Raw genomic sequence first — 19,684 nt, forward strand, 5'->3', positions numbered from 1 at the left:
TGGCAATTTCAGATCACAAGAGCTTTCCAGACACAGAAACGAAACTACAGCTGTGAACTGGAACAAAATGCAAAAACAAACGAGGACTAAAGTCCAACTTAGCTGGGAGTTGTCTAGCAGCAGGAACATGCACAGAAAGGCTTCTGATTACAATGTTGACCGGCATGGAAGTGACAGAGGAGCAAGGTTAAATAGCGAATCCCACATCCTGATGGAAACAGGTGAACAGAGGGGATGATGCACACCAGTTCAATTCCACCAGTGGCCACCGGGGGAGCCCAAAATCCAATTTCACAACACTGCAAGCACTTTTGCAGGATGCATTTTTTCTACAAAACGACGCATAGAGTCGTGCAGTGCACGACGCTAGTGTGAAAGTAGCCTTTGTCATCTTTCATCCAGCCACTGACATTTCTGGATTGTGACTCATGGAGAAAGCAAAATAATTATTAATGGATCTATGGGAAAAGGTAGTTGAACTGTACAAAACAGGAAAGGGATACAAAAAGATATCCAAGGAATTGATAATGCCAGTCAGCAGCATTCAAACTGTGATTAACAATCAGGGGCTCTTTAAAATCAAAACAACGGTCAGGTAGACCAACAAAAAACCCACAAATAATATTAGCTGAAATACAGGACTCTCTGAAAACTAGCAGTGTGGCTGTTTCAAGATGCACAATAAGTAGGCACTTGAAGTAAAATGGGCTGCATGGTCGAGTCACCAGAAGAAAGCCATTCCTGCACAAATGCCAGAAAGTATCTCGCCTACAATGCGAAAAACAGCACAGAGACAAGCCTCAAAACTTCTGGAACAAGGTAATTTGGAGTGATGAGATCAAAATTGAACTTTTTGGCCACAACCATAAACGTTACATTTGGAGAGAGGTCAACAAGGCCTATGAAGAAAAGAACACCATTCCTACTGTAAAGCACAAGGATGGATCGCTGATGTTTTGGAGTTGTGTAAGCTGCAAAGGCACAGGAAACTTGCTCAAAGTTGAAGGAAAGATGAATGCAGCATGTTATCAGCAAATACTGGAGGCAAATTTGCACTCATCAGCCCGGAAGCTGCGCATAGGAAGTACTTGGACATTCCAACATGACAATGATCCAAGTGGACCTGTCATTGGCTACAGCAGAACAAACTGAAGGTTCTGGAGTAGCCATCTCAGTCTCCTGACCTCAATATCATTGAGCCACTCTGGGGAGATTTCAAGGGTGCAGTTCATGCTAGACAGCCCAGGAATTTACAGGAACTGGGGTCTTTTTGCCAAAAGAGTAGGCAGCTTTAGCATCTGAGAAAATAAAGAACCTCATCCACAACTACCACAAAAGACTTCACGCTGTCATTGATGTTACAAGGGGCAATACGCCGTATTAAAGAATGGGGTATGTGAACTTTTGATCATGATCATTTGGATGGTTTGGGTTGTCTTTATCATTTAAAAAGAGAAAACACAGTAATTTGACAATAAATGGCTTCACCCAACCACCAACCATGAGTGGAGAAAAAGTTTTGATGTTATTTATATTCTCTGAAAAAAGGTCAAGAAAGCAAAAACTCTGCTGGGGTATGTATACTTTTGAGCACAACTGTATATATAGCTCTGGCAAAAATTAAGAGACCACTGCATCATGTTCAGTTTGTCTGATTTTTCTCTTTATAAGTATATTTTTATTTTTATAGTAAAATGTAAATTGGTTTTTTATTCTATAAACTTCTACCAACGTGTCTCTGAATTTTCAAGCAATAAATTTTGTATTTTTTTGACAAAGAAAAATGGTCAAAATAAAAAAAACAGTGCTTTCAGACCTCAAATAATGCAAAGAAAACAAGTTCATAATCATTTAGAAACAACAGTACTAATGTTTTAACTCAGGAAGAGTTTAGAAATCAAAATTTTGTCGAATGACCATGATTTCTAATCACAGCTTTCATGCATCTTGGCATGCTTTCCACCAGTCTTTCACACTGCTTCTGGCACAAAAATTTAAGCAGTTCTTCCTTGTTTGCTGGCTTGTGACTATCCATCATCCTCTTGATTACATTCCAGAGATCTTCAATGGGGTTCAGGTCTGGAGATTGGGCTGCCTATGACAGGGTTTTGATGTGGTGGTCCCTTAATTTTTGCCAGAGCGGTATATATATATATATATATATATATATATATATATATATATATATATATATATATATATATACACTCACTGGCCACTTTATTAGGTACACCTGTCCAACTTCTTGTTAACACTTAATTTCTAATTAGCCAATCACATGGCGGCATCTCAGTGCATTTAGGCATGTAGACATGGTCAAGACAATCTCCTGCAGTTCAAACCGAGCATCAGTATGGGGAAGAAAGGTGATTTGAGTGCCTTTGAACGTGGCATGGTTGTTGGTGCCAGAAGGGCTGGTCTGAGTATTTCAGAAACTGCTGATCTACTGGGATTTTCACGCACAACCATCTCTAGGGTTTACAGAGAATGGTCCGAAAAAGAAAAAAAATCCAGTGAGCGGCAGTTCTGTGGGCGGAAATGCCTTGTTGATGCCAGAGGTCAGAGGAGAATGGGCAGACTGGTTCGAGCTGATAGAAAGGCAACAGTGACTCAAATCGCCACCCGTTACAACCAAGGTAGGCCTAAGAGCATCTCTGAACGCACAGTGCGTCGAACTTTGAGGCAGATCGGCTACAGCAGCAGAAGACCACACCGGGTACCACTCCTTTCAGCTAAGAACAGGAAACTGAGGCTACAATTTGCACAAGCTCATCGAAATTGGACAGTAGAAGATTGGAAAAACGTTGCTTGGTCTGATGAGTCTCGATTTCTGCTGCGACATTCGGATGGTAGGGTCAGAATTTGGCGTAAACAACATGAAAGCATGGATCCATCCTGCCTTGTATCAACGGTTCAGGCTGGTGGTGGTGATGTGCAGCCGACAAATATGCGGCAACTGTGTGATGCCATCATGTCAATATGGACCAAAATCTCTGAGGAATGCTTCCAGCACCTTGTTGAATCTATGCCACGAAGAATTGAGGCAGTTCTGAAGGCAAAAGGGGGTCCAACCCGTTACTAGCATAGTGTACCTAATAAAGTGGCCAGTGAGTGTATATATATATATATATATATATATATATATATATATATATATATATAAAGAGAAAAGAAAGTGATATATATAACTAAATAGAGAGAGATATTGAAGGAAAGAGAAAGAAAGAGGTAAAGATGTGTAATATTTTACTTATGGCTTTTCTGTGCCTTTGAAGTATATAAGCATTTGCTATATTCCTTGGAAAAGTGGTTCTTACTTACTTAATTGCAGATTTTTTAAATAACGCATTTATCATAAAATGAAAGGAAAATTAAAACATTGCACTTACTAATACAGCTTTCCATGCCAGTCTTTTAATCTGGGAACAGTGGTAGAAAAATATTACTAAACAATTACCGTATATACTTGTGTATAAGCCAAGATTTTCAGCATATTTTTTGTGCTGAAAGTGCCCCCCTCGGCTTATATCCCCTTCCCGACCTCCGCCGTACTATTACGGCGGAGGTCGGTACCCCCGCTTTGATGCGTGCTGTGGTGGTGAGCCTGCATCAAAGCCGGGACATGTCAGCTGTTTTGAACAGCTGACATGTGCCCGCAATAGTGACGGGTGGAATCGCGATCCACCCGCCACTATTAACTAGTTAAATGCCGCTGTCAAACACTGACAGCGGCATTTAACTGGCATTTCCAGCCATGGGGCAGGAAATGAGCGCATCGCCGACCTGTCACATGATCAGGCTCAGCGATTTGTCAGCATAGCAACCAGAGGTCTCCTTAAGACCTCTATGGTTGCTAATGCTGGCTTGCTGTGATCGCCACCCTGTGGTCGGCGCTCATAGCAAGCCTGTAATTCAGCTACAAAGGAGCGATCTGATGATCGCTGCTATGTAGTAGAGGTGATCAGGCTATGCCAGCTTCTAGCTTCCTATGGAGGCTATTGAAGCATGGCAAAAGTAAAAAAAAAGTTTAAAAAAATATGAAAAAAATAAAAAAATATAAGAGTTTAAATCACCCGCCTTTCGCCACATTCAAAATAAAGCAATAAAAAAAATCAAACCTACACATATTTGGTATCACCTCGTTAAGAATCACCTGATCTATAAATAAAAAAAGCATTAACCTGATCGCTAAACAGAGTAACGAGAAAAATATTAGAAACGCCAGAATTACGGTTTTTTGGTTGCCGCGACATTGCATTAAAATGCAATAACGGGCGATCAAAAGAACATATATGCACCAAAATGGCATTATTGAAAACAACAGCTTGGCACGCAAAAAATAAGCCCTAAACCGACCCGAGATCACGAAAAATGGAGACGCTATGGGTATCGGAAAATGGCGCAATTTTTTTTTTTTTAGCAAAGTTTTGAATTTTTTTACCACTTAGATAAAACAAAACCTAGATATGTTTGGTGTCTCTTAACTTGTAATGACCTGGAGAACTAAACTGCCAGATCAGTTTTAGCATTTAGTGAACCTAGCAAAAAAGCCAAACAAAAAACAAGTGTGGGATTGCACTTTTTTTGCAATTTCACCGCACTTGGATTTTTTTTCCTGTTTTCTAGTACATGACATGCTAAATCTAATGATGTTGTTCAAAAGTGCAACTTGGCCTGCAAAAAACAAGCCCTCACATGGCCATATTGATGGAAAAATAAAAAAGTTATAGCTCTGGGAAGGAGGGGAGCGAAAAACGAGAACACAAAATCGGAAAGGGCAAGGTCTTGAAGGGGATACACGAATCATGGACCAGAAAGCTGGCAGAGAGGGGGAGCAGGGATCTTGCGGCTGCAGCACAGTTGACAGCTGCAGGCTTCCTGAAGACCTCGATACTCACCCTCCATCGCTGCACCTCTGTCCCGCCACGGCAGCTTCTTCTGTGCTGAGTGGTCACATGGTACCACTCATTAAGGTCATGAATATGGACGCAACTCCACTCCCATAGGCTTGGAGCATATATTCATAACCTTAATGAGTGGTACTACAAGACTGCTCAGCACAGGAAAAAGCTGCCATGCCTGAACAAAGATGCAGGGACATTCATCAACGGTGCGAGGAGGGTTAGTATGACTGGGGATTATGGGGGAGGGCAGAGGAGGATGGGGGAGGACAGAGGAGGATGGAGGAGGAAGGAGGAGTATGGGGGAGGACAGGGGAGCTCAGCGGAGCCCAGCCATGCATACAAAATGGGACAGGGGTGCCAAGCATACAAAGATGGGAGGGGGGAGCTGAGCCATGCATACAAGATAGGATGGGAAGCCATGCATACAAGGATGGGAGGGAGGAGCTATACATACTAGGATGGGAGGGGAGAGCTGAGCTATGCATACAAAATGGGATGGGGGAGCCATGCATACCATAGGGGGAAACACACATACCGGGATAGGAATGAGGGAACAATACATACAGTACCTGGCTTATACTAGAGTCAATAAACGTACCCAGTTTTCTGTGACAAAGTTAGGTGCCTCGGCTTATTCTCGGGCTGGCTTATACTCGAGCATATACCGTAATAAGTAAGAAATGTTCATATTCTGACCATATAAGCAAGCTGAAAATTTCTCACTATATTAACATAGTTTTGACCTAGCATTATTTTGTTAATGCGTAGCTGTTGTGACCCATATAAGTCAGTTACATATACAGACTCCATATACTTTAACACACATACTAGAGCCCACATTATGGGTTATTAGGGACTTCAGATTTTTAGCATTTTCCTGGAAATGAGTTATTGCACCAGTTGATGCACTTTTCTTGAAGTGAAGATTCACTATAAAAAATGAATTAATTTTTAAGCAAAAAATGAACATTTTCATCTATACAATCTAGAGTGCTGTATACTGTGGGACAATAGTAGACAAAAGACAACCAATAAAAAAATTGAAGAATTGCATAGAAAGTTGTGTGATGCTGTCTTTATGTGAAATAGTGCCATGGTTCCACACTAAATGAACATGCATATTTGAATTTTAGCTGCAAAGATTATCACAGAAGGAAAACCCAAGAAGATAATTACAGGTAAGAAAGTATACCGTCTTATTGATAGTTTATACTTTAACTTGCTATGTTAATTGATGTATTAATTCTGCATTCTATTTTCTTTTTTTTTATTAGCAGCCAAAGTTGAAGATAAACCTGGAAAGAAAGAAGGTATTTTCTTAAATGTCCTTTATATTAGCAATGAAGGACCTTTTTATCATCTATGTGAAGCCAATTAGCTTGCTAAAGAAAAACTCACATTTGTTTATTGCGGATATTTTTAACTTTAGTGTATGGAATTCACTCCATGGGTTGTTTCTATGAGATATTTATTTTCTCTGCTCATTAGGGGCACTTTTATTAATAGATTCATTATTCTTCTAATTGCAGCAAATGTAACAGCAGTAAAAGAAAAGGAGAAAGTCACAGGTATACTTAACTTTGCTTTATAAAAAACAATATTTTTTTCTAAGGTTAACACAAGAGTGTAAAAAAAATAATCCAATTTTCATCAAGAAAAGAAAACAATTTTCCATCTGGATTGTCATCCTTATGCAATCCATATGGCACCTGTTTTTATACATCAGCAGAGAATAACATTTAGAAAAACAAATAGTTTCCTATGTTACAGATTTTTAATGAATCCGTAAAAACGTAAAAACTGGATGATGTGAGCATGATCTGTATAGGTAAAAACAAATATAAAAATTACATAAAAATTAAGCCCCATATATTGCAAAAAAAATTATATATCTGTGCCTGGTAAAAATGATGGAAAATGGTCCTGAACTGGTTAAAAGACTAATTTGAGAAATAACTATTTCACTGGAAAAAAATTACAGAGAATAAACATGTTTTTAAAGTTGTTTCATTTTTTTGATTTAATATGTCTTATGATTTTAACCACTTACCGACATCTGCCATTCATGTACATTCCAAGTCGGTAGCCGGAGCATTAAGTGGACTCACATGGTGAGGTCGCCACATACCCGACAGGTAATGGCTTTGTGTTACAGCTAAGAACTACTGCTGACAATCGCTGGTGTTAACCTGTTAAATGCCGCTGTCAAACTCTCAGGATCTGGAGAATTTGTGGACAACCTGATTAAGAATATTGACTATTGTGGGCAATCTCACTGTTATTAGAGAGTAGGGAGCTGTAGCTGTGCTATGTTCACTGCATATTCTCAATGATGTGATCATGTGATGTCTACCTTCAACTTTATCGTAGAATAAACATTTTAGCCCCAATTCATCACCAGTGTTGATGAGTGAGTATGCTGGAATTAGATAAATCTCAATTACTAAGAGGCATACACCTCTTAACGAATCAGGCACATCTAAAAAGAGAAGACAGAAACATAATGATTGAATACCCTGCAGTAAATAAATAAACAGCAATAGTACATGAAAATAATATAGGGTACTTAGCTAATATATTTTTTAATAAAAAAAATGCAAAAGACATCCCACTACTTCTAATTGGGACAGTCCTAACTCTAAGGCCGGGGTCTCACTTGTGTGTGCAATAAGAGAAACTTGCGCGAGTCTGTGGCATCAATACCTGGCACTGCTGCCCCCACTCGGGACCAGAGCGTTCAGCTGCATGTATTTCTATGCATTGTTTTTCTCAAAAAACATGTTAACTAAGTACCATATATTATTTTCATTCACTATTGCTGTTTATTTATTTACTGCAGAGTATTCAATCAATATGCTTCTGTCTTTGTTTTTTTTCTGTTCAGTTGCCAGTGAGAACTTGCGCTTACATGCAGCATGCATACCAGTTTCTATCCAAATTCATATCTTTAGGGTTTTTTTACAACTGAAAAGTGACACGCGTCTCCAGGGACTGGATTAAAAATAGTCATCCATCATGAACTACACATGTGGACTCCAAAAGTAGAAAGAGTTTATAACCTTTCAAAAGTGTATTTTGCCAAAATTTTGTCATGATCGCTTTGATGAAGTTAGGCGTTTTCATGTAATTTTGCTTTTTATAATAATTAGATAACTACTGAAGTGATCTCCCCAAAAAGAATTAGAGCTCAGTAAAATTTGTGAATAAATGGCATAACTTATCCGTTTTTTAATATAAATAATATTACATTTTAAAATAAAAATATTTAAAGGTATCTCATACTATTTAATTAAGCTCAGTTATTTTATGAAAATATACTGAACTCAATGAACATATACTGTATGTCTCAATTCATCATTGCTTTTGCTCCTGTTTGTCTAATTTTGTGTGTTTTGCACCTTAATTTTTGTTTCCATCCAATTCATTATTCTATTTGTGCCCCTTTTTCATATTTTTTATATGTGCTCAAATTCGTTTTTTTGCTTTCCGGTTTATGGCGAAGTTTTCACACTTCCGATGTTCTTGACTGAATAATCAATTGTAACTTTTTAAAAAGTCTCAAAATTTGGCACAACTTCAATCCAGTCCCTCCCTGGTGTATTTTTAGATACACCAAAAAATTTGGCTTAATTTTGAACCACTTTGAAGAATTTGGCGTCAAAAATCGCAACTAATACCACAAGGCAAAAAAATGAGAGCAAAGAACGTTAACAAAAAAAGCGCAAATGATGAATCAGGGCCATAACTTTTAAAAATGTACTTGCTCAAGTACATGTAAAGATTTTCAAATAACCACTTGTTGAATAAAAATCTTGACAGAATTGAAATATCCATTTGCTCATTAGGCGAGTAATTCATCATAATTGATGTTGCACATTTTGAAACTGTCCATCTTTCAGAAAAAGAAAAAATAATTGAGAAAAAAGTATCAAAGGAAAAAGCAAAAGAAGGTAACTTTTAAAAATACATTTATTACATGCTATTTAGTTTATTGTTTTATACCATGTGTATTGAGTCTGTACTATCAATGAGGGAACAGCAGAAATTGAATTCACTTGCTTGCACAGATTTTCTCCAGGAATTTCAAAACTTCTTTAACTCGTTCAACTCCCAAGCCTGTTTTTGCCTTCATGACCAGGCCAAATTTTACAATTTTGATTAGTGTCAATTGGCAATAACTCTGAAATGCTTCAATGGATCCCAATGATACAGTGCTTCATGAGAGGTAACATTTGTTCGATATTGCTTGCATTTATTTGTGAAGATATCAAATAAAATAAATTTGGAACTTTTAGAAATGTTCCATCTTTAAATTCTTATGACCTTAAACTAAAGAGCTAAAATAGTTAATAAATAACATTTACTACTTGTCTACTTTACATCTGCATAATTTTTGAAACATCATTTTTTGTTAGGAAGTTAAAAGGGTTAAAAGTTCATCAGCAACTTCAAATTTTTCAACAAAACTTACAAAACCCTTTTTTAAGGACCACATTACATTTAAAGTGACTGTATGAAAAAAAATACCCCAAATTGACATGATTCTTAAAACTGCACCCTTCAAAGTCCTCAAAACCACATTGAAGAAGTTTATTCAAACTGAAAGTGCTTCACAGGAATTAATGGAATGTGGAAGGAAAAAACTGTACATTATACTTTTTTTCCACAACATTTTTACTTTGTACCCAAACTTTTTAATTTCAAAAGAGTAAGAGGAGAAAATGCACAGTAAAGTTTGTTGTACAATTTTTCCTGTGTATGCCGATACCCCATATGTGAGGGGAAACTACTGTTTGGGCGCATGGCAGGGCTCGAAAGGGAAAGAGGACAATTTGACTTTTTGAATTCCAAACTTGCTGGAACCATAAGTGGACATCTTGCCGCATTTGGAGAGCTCCTGATGTGCCTAAAGAGTGAAAAAACCCTACAAGTGACCCAATTTTGTCACCTTGACCCCTCAATGAATTTATCTAGATGTGTGGTGAGCACTTTGTACTCCAAAGTGCTTCACAGAAGTTTATAACGCAGAGCCATGAAAATAAAAAAAATCACATTTTTTCCACAAAAATGTTCATTTTAGCCGCAAAGTTTGCACTTTCACAGAGGTAACAGGAGAAAGTGCACCATACAATTTGTTGTGCAATTTCTCATGAGTACCCCTATACCCTATATTTGGAGGAAAACTACTGTTTGGGTGCATGGCAGGGCTTAGAATGGGAGGACACCGCTTGACTTTTGACTACAAAATTTGCTGGAATCATTAGCAGACGCAAAGTCGCGTTTGAAGAATCCCTGATGTGTCTAAACAGTAGAAATCCTCCAGAAGTCACCCCATTTTGAAACTATACAACTGTATCCCTCAAGCAATGTATCTAGATGTATGGTGAGTAATTTGAATCCCGAGGTTTTTCACAGAAGTTTATAACATAATGCCATGAAGACATAAAATCCCATTTTTCCCACAAAAATGTTTTTATGCCCAATTTTATTCATTTTCACAAGGATATCAGAAGAAAATGGACCCCAAAATTTGTTGTGCAATATCTCCTGAGTACACCGATACCCCATATGAGGTCGAAAACTACTTTTGAGGCACAGTGCAAAGCTCACAAGGGAAGGAGTGCCATATTGGAGTTCAGATATTTTTGGAATGGTTTGAGGGTGCCATTTTACATTGGCAAAGCACATAAGGTGCTAGTAGAGCAGAATTAATCCATGGGTGCAATGACCATTTTTACACCACAGGTGTGTCACAGAATTTTATACCATTGGGCAACGAAGAAAAAATAAATACATTTTTACCACAGAAACTTTGTTTTAGCCCCACGTTTTACAATGGCTAAAAGTGGCACCAAAATTTGTCCCACAATTTCTGCTGAATGTAGAAATGCCCCATGTGTGGCTGTACATCTGTACTACTTAGCCACACAGCGAAGCTCGGAGCACAGTTTTTCCTAAAATAGTTTACAGACTCCATAAAAAGAGCACCTTAGTGCTAAAAGAGCAGAATTCCCCCTCACATGACATTTAGGAAATTATAGCCCTTTGGGAATTAAGAGCCTGCTATGTCCTAAACAACACCACGAAGGACCGTGAAAGCAGAAAACTGATGCCATCTCCTTTGTTATCATGTTATTAATATGTAAATGTAATAAAGCTAAAAAAAATTATTATTACTTTGTCTTTGGACGATCTATGCCCTTCATCAGTTTTCCCTTTGGTAATTAGTTTTACTTATTTTTTATGCCTTTCCTCATGCGGTATAAGTGATTAAACGACTTTATTTTTCAGGTTGCCCAATTACAGCGATACCAGATTTATATTGTTTTTTATGCTTGGCTACTGTCACACTAAAAAAACAAGTGCCATGTTTTGAGAGCTTTAACATTTCCATATTTCGGGTGACAGTGTCATGGGAAGGCTTGTTTTTTGCCGGATGAGTTGACGATTTTATTGGTACCATATTCAGACACATAACGATTTTATGTTTTTTTCTATATAGCACTCTTTATATAGCTCTCAGCATGGTCTAGCAAGCTTGCTAGAGATTGGTAACCCCGATGTCGTCATGACGACCTTGGGTCACCATGTCAACAATCAGACCCCCGTGATGACATGGCGGGGACACCAATCGGATCGCTGAACACCAGGCGACCAAGGTCAGGAAGTTATTCCCAACTAGTATATACAAGGTGCTTCCAAGGTTGTGAAGGGGTTTAAGTTATTGTCCCTTAAAATGCTCAGTTTCACTCAAATGTTCTCACTCATCTCTAATACCAATATTTGCCATCCAATTTCTCCAACCAATTTTTGATCTTAACTAGAGATGGGCGAACCCAAACAGTAAAGTTCAGCACCTGTACCGAACACCTACTATTTGGGCACGGACACTGATGTCCATGCCATGAAGGATGTCCATGTTACTGTTTGGGTTCGACTGCATGAACACCGATTGTTTGTCACGCTGTCCCCTGCATGACAGCATGGCAAACTCCTCTTCTGATTGGTGGTGAAATCATCCCCACCAGTCAGAGAGCCACAGTTCCCACGCTGTCAAAAGACAGCGTGAGCGCTCGCTGTGATCAAAGGTATAAAGTTTACCTCTGGTCACTGGTGTCAGCGGATGGGACTACAGCTCCCATCATCTGACACCTGCTGCCGCTAATAACAGTGAGAACAGGAGTGGCTGATGGGTGTATTCATTAGCCGTCTCTTGTGCTGTAAATAAATATTTAAAAAAAAATAGCTTGGGATCCCCTGTATTTTTGATAACCAGCTTGGCAAAACTCACAGCTGGGGGCTGCAACCCTCAGCTGTCAGCTTCAACAAGGCTGGTTATCAAGAATAGAGGGGTGCCCACACTATATTTGTTAATTATTTAAGCAATCCAAAAAAAAGGCATGGGGTCCCTCCCATTTTTGACAACCAGCCTTGCTAAAGCAAGCAGCTACGGGTTGGTATTCTCAGGCTGATAAGGGGCCATGGATATTGGCCCCTCAGACTAAAAATAGCAACACGCAGTTGCCCAGCAAAGGCACCTCTGTTAGATGCACCAATTCTGGCGCTCTGCCCAGCTCTCCCACTTGCCCTGTAGTGGTGGCAAGTGGGGTTAATATTTGTGGTGTTGATGTCACCTTTGTATTGTCAGGTGACATCAAGCCCACAGCTTAGTAATGGAGAGGCATAAATAAAGACACAGCAAGAGTAAAGTCGTTTACTAGAAATAAGACAAAACATACTTTTACTTTTTTATTTAAAAATAACAAAGACAGTTATACTCACCCAACGCCTATTCGACCAAAGCCCTTGTCTTTTGTAAGAAAAAATAAAAAGCAACTATATCCCTCATTTATCAGTCATTCTGTCCAATGCCATAATCCATGTCTGAGGGAAAAACAGTTTTCAGGCTGGACAGTGCCAAGATGCAACCGTCCAGGCTGAGAACCACTGGTGAATGATATGTTCAGTGAATGGCGGTGACATTATCGAGGTTACCTCCGATCACTACGGCTGCATTCCCAGTCGGGCTGAACTGCCGTGACCTCAGTGAGATCCCTGCTAGCACCAGGAGAAAAAATCACTGTTAAATCTCTGACTCTAAATGTCTGACAGCAGGATTTAACATGCGACAGCCAAAAGCGCGTCATTCAGACCGCACATTGGCACCTGTCATGTGTTCACAGGGAACCGATTGGTTGTCTCCAGTAGTCTACCCTCATTATGATACTCCTGTGAACGATGGCTCATGGCCAGAGTTCATAGTAGATTGTGATTTCTGCTATACATAGCAGTACTGTGCAGTGCACAGGCGATCACAGTTTCAAGGCTCCTAAGGGGACTATTAAATAAAATTCATACTATATAGTTTGCACTTACAGATACTCTTTCCTGCAGTAAAACAAAACAGACATATTTAATAGAAATATGATTAAAAGTAAAACTGGACAGTCAATTATCATAAAAAAAATCAATAATATGAATAATGCCTTGAATATAGAGTCCAATTAGCCCAAATGATTTCCTGATTTAACAGTTGGTGAACAAAAGATCCCAGTTTTGCAGAATAACAAACCAGACGGCAAAAAGTGCATAGTGCTGAGATTACCTCTCTGAAGGCGATGTTGTAGTCTGAAGCACGGGATTTCTACTCGAGTCCTCCTCCGTAAGAATGATGGTAGCCGCTCAGGAAAAATTATTTCTTCAGGATTGTTGTCCCGGCCGGTGGCACACGCTCCCTAGGCCTCCTTCCCGGCAGTGCACGAGCATGGTAAGCTCGTGATCAAGGTCTGCGATGCAGCGATCTGCCGGCAGGACCTTTTGTGACGTCAGCTGTCACGTGACCAGCGGGGATATGAGGCGCCATTAGTACCAATTCCTACACGTTTCGGAGATCACGGTCTCTTTAGTCAGGGATGATCCATTGAAAGACACAGCTGCTTTATACACAGTATATTCCTTTGCTGCAATAGGGCGGGGATAGATGTGGATACATTAGGTAAATGCAAATAACTCGACTTCACTTGTTAGACCAATTGGCTTCCTATTTAGACCAATTGGCTTCAGTAAGTCTAAATTAAAAATCCATCTACTCTCGGCTCTTCCCCATGGACAAATATTGTTTATTAAAGATTGTATCTACTTTATTCTAACCCATAACTATTTTCATTTCAAGGTGAACTACAACTCCCAGAAATGGGGTACTGCCATGGGGTTCAGATTTGCGCCCAGCTACGCGAACCTCTATGTGGGTAGCTGGGAAGAATCGGCCATCTATGGGGGTGGCTGGCTGCGCAAGAACCTGGTCCTCTGGCATCATTTCATTGACAACATCATTTTTATTTGGTCAGGAGGCCCAGAATCTCTGGCTGATTTTTTAGTTGATACTAATAAAAATGCATAGTTCTTAAATTTTACTGCTGTTACCAGCACAGAGACAATTAATTTTGTAAGCCTGAACATTTTTATACAAGATGAGACTATTCACTCTTGTACTTATTTTAAACCTACTGATTCTAATAACTATGTATCCAAGAACAGCTGTCACCTCCCCAGCTGGCTTCTAAATGTGCCAAAAAGTCAATATACACGTGCGTATAGAAACTGCTCATGCCTTCAGGACTTTGATACAGAGGCAGATCTATTAACTATTAAATTTATAAACAAGGGATATGTACTCATCTTTACATGCTAGACAGATGGTACTGAGCAGGCCTCAAGAAGAGCTACTACAAGGCAACAAAAGAGACAAAGAAAATTGTGACATTATGAGTGACATCCTATTATTATTCAATATAATGCTAATATGCATATTTTGAAAAAAATTGTTGGGAAACACTGGGACCTACTGAAGGAAGATAAAGTAATTGGTGATTCAGTACCTCCAAACCCCAGGTTTATTTTTAGAAAAACCCACAATTTCGGTAATGTAATAGCTCTTTCAATACCCATTTATAACAAAAAAAGGAAATCCACTTATGTTGGTGAAAAAACATCTGGCTTTCATCCATGTCATTACTGAGGAATATGCAAATTGCTAAAGACAACAAAACAACAAATTATTTCAAATGGGACAAATGAGTTCATTTTTCGGGATGTCATTACCTGTACCACCCCTGGGGTGATTTATTCTTTGAAATGCCCCTGCAGTAAAATTTGAGTGGGATGTACCAAACGCCCACTAAATTTGAGGTTAAACAAACACTGAAGGAATATAAGTAATAAGTTTTTTGGACACCCGTTATCTAAGCATTACAGAGATCACCATAATGGGTTAATCAATAGTACAACAGTCATAGGTCTGGAGATAATAAAAAAGACTGGTCAAAAGGTGATTTTATCAAAAAAATGTCCAGAGCCGAGAGTAGATGGATTTTTAATTTAGACTCACTGAAGCCAATTGGTCTAAATTGTGAAGTCGAGTCATTTGCGTTTACCTAATGTATCCACATCTATCCACGCCCTATTGCAACAAAGGAATATACTGTATATAAAGCAGCTTTGTCTTTCAATGGACAATCCCTGACGAAGGAGAGCGTGATCTCCGAAACGCATAAGAATTGGTCCTAACGGCGCCTCATAACCCCGCTGGTCACACAAGGTCCTGCCGGCAGATCGCTGCATCGCAAACCTTGATCACGAGCTTACCATGCTCATGCACTGCCGGGAAGGAGGCCTAGGGAGCATGTGTCACTGGCCAGGACAACGCTCCTGAAGAAATATTTTTTTCTGAGCTGCTACAATCATTCTTATGGAGAAGGACTCAAGTAGAAATCCCGTGCTTCAGACTACAACATCGCCATCAGAGAGGTAATCTCAGCAATATGCACTTTTTGCAGTCTGGTTTGTAATTTAGCAAAACTGGGAACTTTTGTGCGCCAACTGTTATATCAGGAAATCATTTGGACTAATTAGACTTTATATTCAGGGCATTATTCATATTATTGATTTTTTTATGATAATTGACTGTCCAGTTTTACTTTTAATCATATTTCAATTAAATATGTGTGTTTTTTTTCTACTGCTGGAAAGGGTATCTATAAGCGCAAAGTATATACAATGCGTGCAGAACTATTAGGCAAGTTCTATTTTGATCACGATACTTTTTATACATTTTGTCCTACTCCAAGCTGTTCAGGCTTGAGAGCCAACTACCAATTAAGTAAATCAGGTGATGTGCATCTCTGTAATGAGGAGGGGTGTTGTCTAATGACATCAAAACCCTATATAAGGTGTGCTTAATTATTAGGCAACTTCCTTTCCTTTGGCAAAATGGGTCAGAAGAGAGATTTGATGGGCTATGAAAAGTACAAAATTGTGAGATGTCTTGCAGAGAGATGCAGCAGTCTTGAAATTGCCAAACTTTTGAAGCGTGATCACCGAACAATCAAGCGTTTCATGGCAAATAGCCAACAGAGTCACAAGAAGCGTGTTGGGCAAAAAAGGTACAAAATAACTGCCCATGAATTGAGGAAAACAAGCATGAAGCTGCCAAGATGCCATTTGCCACCAGTTTTGCCATATTTCAGAGCTGCAACATTACTGGAGTAACAAAAAGCACAAGGTGTGCAATACTCAGGGACATGGCCAAGGTAAGGAAGGCTGAAAAACGACCACCTTTGAACAAGAAACATAAGATAAAACATCAACACTGGGCCAAGAAATATCTTAAGACTGACTTTTCAAAGATTTTATGGACTGACTAAATGAGAGTGACTCTTGATGGGCCAGAGGCTGGATCAGTAAAGGGCACAGAGCTCCATTCTGACTCAAATGCCAGCAATGTCAAGGTGGGGTACTGGTATGTGCTGGTATCATCAAGGATGAACTTGTGGGACCTTTTCGGGATGAGGATGGAATGAAGCTCAACTCCCAGACCTACTGCCAGTTTCTGGAAGACAACTTCTTCAAGCAGTGGTACAGGAAGAAGTCGGTATCGTTCAAGAAAAACATGATTTTCATGTAGGACAATGCTCCATCACATGCCTCCAACTACTCCACAGCCTGGCTGGCCAGTTAAGGTCTCAAAGAAGAAAAAATAATGACATGGCCCCCTTGTTCACCTGATCTGAACCCCATGGAGAACCTGTGGTCCCTCATAAAATGTGAGATCTACAGGGAGGGAAAACAGTACACCTCTCGAAATAGGGTTTGGGAGGCTGTGGTGGCTGCTGCACGCAATGTTGATCGTAAACAGATCAAGCAACTGATATAATCTATGGATGGAAGGCTGTTGAGTGTCATCATAAAGAAAGGTGGCTCTATTGGTCACTAATTTTGGGGGGTTTTGTTTTTTTGGTTTTTGTTTTTGCAGTGAAATTGGTTTACCTGGAGAAAATAAACAAGTGAGATGGGAATATATTTGTTTTTTATTAAGTTGCCTAATAATTCTGCACAAACAGATATCCTTCTAAGATAGCCAAATCTAAAAAAAAAAACCACTTCAACTTCCAAAATTATTAAGCTTTGATATTTATGAGTCTTTTGGGTTGATTGTGAACATAGTTGTTGATCAATAATAAAAATAATCCTCTAAAATACAACTTGCCTAATAATTCTGCACACAATGTAGTATTAAATATGTCTAGCTTTTGACAATGTTGTGGTATTGTCCTGTTTGCAGCTAATACTCGCATCTTTTATTAGTTGCACTTGCGCCTGCCTATAGATTTAAACCCTGACTATTAAATAAAGTAAAACATGAAATTTAAAAAAAAATATGAAAAAAAATGATAACACAAGAGTTCAAATCACCCCCTTGACATTAAAACAATAAAAAAACACATATTTGGTATTACCGCTTTCAGAAAAGTCCAATCTAGCAACATATAAAATTAATTAAACCGATTGGCTCAACCTAACGAGGAAAAAAATCAAAACGCCAGAACTACATTGTTTTTGGCCCCTGCAACATTGCAATAGGAGGCAACATTATTTCCACCTCAAAATTCTATCAATAATGATATCAGCTCAGGGTGGAAAAAATAAGCCCTCACACAGCCCCAGATGTACAAAAAATGGAAATGTTTCAGGTCTCAGAATTTGATGACAAACACAAGAACTTTTTTCATTCAAATTTTGGAAGTTTTTTTTGCCACTTAAACAAAAAATTAATTATACATGTTTGAAATAGGTCTGAAGGTCATACTACTGCATTTGGTACATATGTTCAGGAAATTGGCAGGATTGATCTGTGGAGGGTGTGACACATTGGGGAGAGGGGATATTCTTGCAACTCACAGGCCTATGATACCTTATCTACAATAGATATGGCTCTTGGAAATGAAATTGGTGGGAGACGTGAGATATCTGTCACGGGCATTTTTGGATCATAATCCGTTTGAGGTGGAGCTGCGGCTGATGTGGACACGGGCCAGGTGCAGGGGAGAGTGGAAAATTCACCCTAACTGGTGGCACAGTATTGATATAGACAACATACAGCGGGAGATAGAGGAGTTTTTTAGTTTAATAATGGGAGTGCTGATATACCCACTATTTGGGAGTCTATGAAAGCGTATCTGAGGGGATTGCTGTTTAGAGATATTAGTAGATGTAAGCGGCGGGCAAAACAGGCGGAATGAATGGCAAGTGAGAGGCTGAGAGTAGTGGAGGATGAAGTGATTGCTCTGGATACCCCTGAGGCTGGGAAACGGTTAAAAGAAGCTCAGAATAAAATGGATAAAATTCTTTTGGAGAGGGCGGAGAGAAAGAAAGAGTTTCAGAGACTAGCTTTTTATCAGGAGGGGAAGTGGTGGGTCATATGCTGTCGCTGGTGGGCTCTGCTCAGAGGAGTTCATCATTTGTGCATTCATTGATTTCAGCAAATGGTGCGAAGGTGCTGGAGACTTCTGAGATCTTGGAGGTCTTTACGGACTTCTATGCAGATTTGTGCTCCTCGCAGGTGGATGCATCGATGGGAGATACTGGGGCATTTTTAGGGGGACTTAAGTTGCCTAAGCTGAGTGAGGATGACAGGGAAAGTTTGGAGGCACCTATTACGGATAAGGAATTGAGTCAGGCATTAAGGTCAATGGCAAGGGGTAAGACGCCAGTAGCAGATGGATTACCAGCCCAAATTTACAAAGATATGGAGGACGTGTTGATGCCCAGATTAAGAGTGGTCTTGGAGGAGGCTAAGAGTAGGGGGAATCATGCCAGCCTCCAAGAGAGAAGCCATAAAAGTGGTAATCCCGAAGGAGGATAAAGACTTACAATATCCTGAGTCATACCGACCAATTTCTTTGCTTGCAACAAGCTTGTCAAGCTTCTGGCCAGGGTGTTGGCAACCAGACTGTCAGGTGTTATCTCTAAATTAATACATCTGGATCAGTCCGGTTTTATGCCCAACAGGTCTTCGGCAATTAATTTAGGAAGGCTTTTTATGAATGTACAGCTGCTGAGTGCTGATAACTGTGGCCAGAGAGTTATTGCATCCTTAGATGCCAATAAGGCTTTCAACAGTGTAGAATGGGGGTATTTGTGGCAGGTGTTGCACTGTCTGGGCTTTGGTTCACAATTTGTGTCCAGGGTCAAACTCCTGTATGCGCAGCCAGTGGCTAGAGTTAGGGTGAATGGAGAGTTTTCTCATACGATTAAGTTACATAGAGGGATGAGACAGGGGTGTCCACTCTCTCCTCTCCTGTTTGCTTTGGCGGTTGAGCCGTTGGCTGCCAAGATTAGGCAGTCTGCTGAAGTATCTGGGTTTAAGTATTGGTCAATTGAAGAAAAGATAGCTTTATACGCGGATGATATACTGCTGTTCTTGAGAGATCCACATATCTCAT

At 39.5% G+C, this 19,684-nt stretch overlaps 2 protein-coding genes across 3 annotated transcripts in view; one reads left to right on the forward strand and one right to left on the reverse strand.

The window, feature by feature from the left end:
* LOC143807647 (uncharacterized) overlaps positions 1-19,684 on the reverse strand; it is a 255,796-nt gene that overhangs the window by 88,448 nt on the left and 147,664 nt on the right. The window lies entirely within an intron of this gene.
* LOC143803926 (uncharacterized) overlaps positions 1-19,684 on the forward strand; it is a 123,560-nt gene that overhangs the window by 43,233 nt on the left and 60,643 nt on the right. The window contains exons 2-5 of the mRNA XM_077281683.1: positions 6,038-6,082; positions 6,179-6,214; positions 6,434-6,472; positions 8,804-8,854. Coding sequence (XP_077137798.1) covers positions 6,038-6,082; positions 6,179-6,214; positions 6,434-6,472; positions 8,804-8,854 — 171 coding nt within the window. The remainder of the gene's footprint in view (positions 1-6,037; positions 6,083-6,178; positions 6,215-6,433; positions 6,473-8,803; positions 8,855-19,684) is intronic.

This window comes from Ranitomeya variabilis, chromosome 2, assembly GCF_051348905.1.
Source record: "Ranitomeya variabilis isolate aRanVar5 chromosome 2, aRanVar5.hap1, whole genome shotgun sequence".
NCBI lineage: Eukaryota > Metazoa > Chordata > Amphibia > Anura > Dendrobatidae > Ranitomeya > Ranitomeya variabilis.